At 30.5% G+C, this 2189-nt stretch overlaps 1 protein-coding gene across 1 annotated transcript; it reads right to left on the bottom strand.

Annotated features, from left to right (window-relative positions):
• Nucleotides 1-374: 374 nt before the first annotated feature.
• On the bottom strand, nucleotides 375-1523 carry LOC138859956 (uro-adherence factor A-like). Its single transcript, XM_070116474.1, has one exon. The coding sequence runs from the start codon at nucleotides 1521-1523 to the stop codon at nucleotides 375-377; it is 1149 nt and encodes a 382-aa protein (XP_069972575.1).
• Nucleotides 1524-2189: the final 666 nt, after the last annotated feature.

Genomic DNA, 2189 nt, shown 5'->3' with positions numbered 1-2189 from the left:
TTTTGATTAGATGATAATTCAATTAATATTTTGATTAGATGATAATTCGCTTAATATTTTGATTAGATGATAATTCAATTAATATTTTGATTAGATGATAATTCAATTAATATTTTGATTAGATGATAATCCAATTAATATTCTGATTAGATGATAATTCAATTAATATTTTGATTAGATGATAATCCAATTAATACTTTGATTAGATGATAATCCAATTAATATTTTGATTAGATGATAATTCACTTATACTTTAAATAGCTGATAATGCATTTATACTTTAAAATAGCCGATAATTCACTCTCATTCAGTTTACCAATAATTCACTTATATTTTAATTTACCAATAACTCACTTTTTCACTTCACTTATACTCTAATTAACCAATAACTCATTCTCACTTCCATTTACCAATAATTCCCTTATACTTTCACAAGCCGATAATTCCCTTATACTCTCATTAGCCGATAATTCCCTTATACTTTCACAAGCCGATAATTCCCTTATACTTCCATTTACCATTAATTCCCTTATACTTTCATTAGCCGATAATTCCCTTATACTTTCACAAGCCGATAATTCCCTTATACTTTCACAAGCCGATAATTCCCTTATACTTTCACAAGCCGATAATTCCCTTATACTTCCATTTACCATTAATTCCCTTATACTTTCATTAGCCGATAATTCCCTTATACTTTCACAAGCCGATAATTCCCTTATACTTTCATTAGCCGATAATTCCCTTTTACTTTCATTAGCCGATAATTCCCTTATACTTTCACAAGCCGATAATTCCCTTATACTTTCATTTACCATTAATTCCCTTATACTCTCATTAGCCGATAATTCCCTTATACTTTCATTAGCCGATAATTCCCTTATACTTTCACAAGCCGATAATTCCCTTATACTCTCATTAGCCGATAATTCCCTTATACTTTCACTAGCCGATAATTCCCTTATACTTTCACAAGCCGATAATTCCCTTATACTTTCACTAGCCGATAATTCCCTTATACTTTCACAAGCCGATAATTCCCTTATACTTTCACTAGCCGATAATTCCCTTATACTTTCACTAGCCGATAATTCCCTTATACTTTCATTAGCCGATAATTCCCTTATACTTTCATTAGCCGATAATTCCCTTATACTCTCATTAGCCGATAATTCCCTTATACTTTCACAAGCCGATAATTCCCTTATACTTCCATTTACCATTAATTCCCTTATACTTTCATTAGCCGATAATTCCCTTATACTTTCACAAGCCGATAATTCCCTTATACTTTCATTAGCCGATAATTCCCTTTTACTTTCATTAGCCGATAATTCCCTTTTACTTTCATTAGCCGATAATTCCCTTATACTTTCACAAGCCGATAATTCCCTTATACTTTCATTAGCCGATAATTCCCTTATACTCTCATTAGCCGATAATTCCCTTATACTTTCACAAGCCGATAATTCCCTTATACTTTCACAAGCCGATAAATCCCTTACACTCACAATTATACTCATAACTTCCAAATGTTCCAAGAGTAGAGTAAATACTCATTACTCATTAATGAATACGTACTCACATGAATCATTAAATAGTAAATAGTAAATACTCATTAAATAGTAAATACTCATTACTCATTCACGAATACGTACTCACATGAATCATTAAATAGTAAATAGTAAATACTCATTAATTAGTAAATACTCATTACTCATTAAATAGTAAATAGTAAATACTCATTAAATAGTAAATACTCATTACTCATTAATAAATACGTACTCACATGAGTCTCTCGGCCAAGCGTCTCGATGAATGAAGACTCATGTCCAGGTGACTCACTGCCTCATAACTCATGCGGCGGGGGGGGGGGGGGTGACTCATGACACGTAACAGATGAGGGAGGATAATGAGGGAGAGAGCCATTTGTTCGGCATTGGCATCGAGGAAGCCTCATTATCGTGTTTTTATTTATTTTCTTGTTATTATTATTTTATTTTTTTATTTTTCTATTTTATTGTTATTATTTTTTTAAGGTTAGATTGGTTTAAAAAAAAAAAAAAAGTGATGAATTGTTGCAACTTAAATTTTTCCTTTATTTTTGTGCGTATTTCATTTTTTTTTAATAAGTTTTTTATTTATTTATTCTATATTTTATCTTAGTTTTTGTTTGTTTGTTTGTTTGT

Source organism: Penaeus vannamei, chromosome 39 (assembly GCF_042767895.1).
Source record: "Penaeus vannamei isolate JL-2024 chromosome 39, ASM4276789v1, whole genome shotgun sequence".
NCBI classification, from domain to species: Eukaryota; Metazoa; Arthropoda; class Malacostraca; order Decapoda; family Penaeidae; genus Penaeus; species Penaeus vannamei.
The sequence above is the reverse complement of the archived record's forward strand: the minus strand, read 5'-3'. Positions and strand labels throughout refer to the sequence as shown.

Excerpts from the sequence above, each read along its gene's own strand:
- LOC138859956 (XM_070116474.1), bottom strand. The coding sequence starts at position 1,523 with ATGAGTATAATTGTGAGTGTAAGGGATTTATCGGCTTGTGAAAGTATA.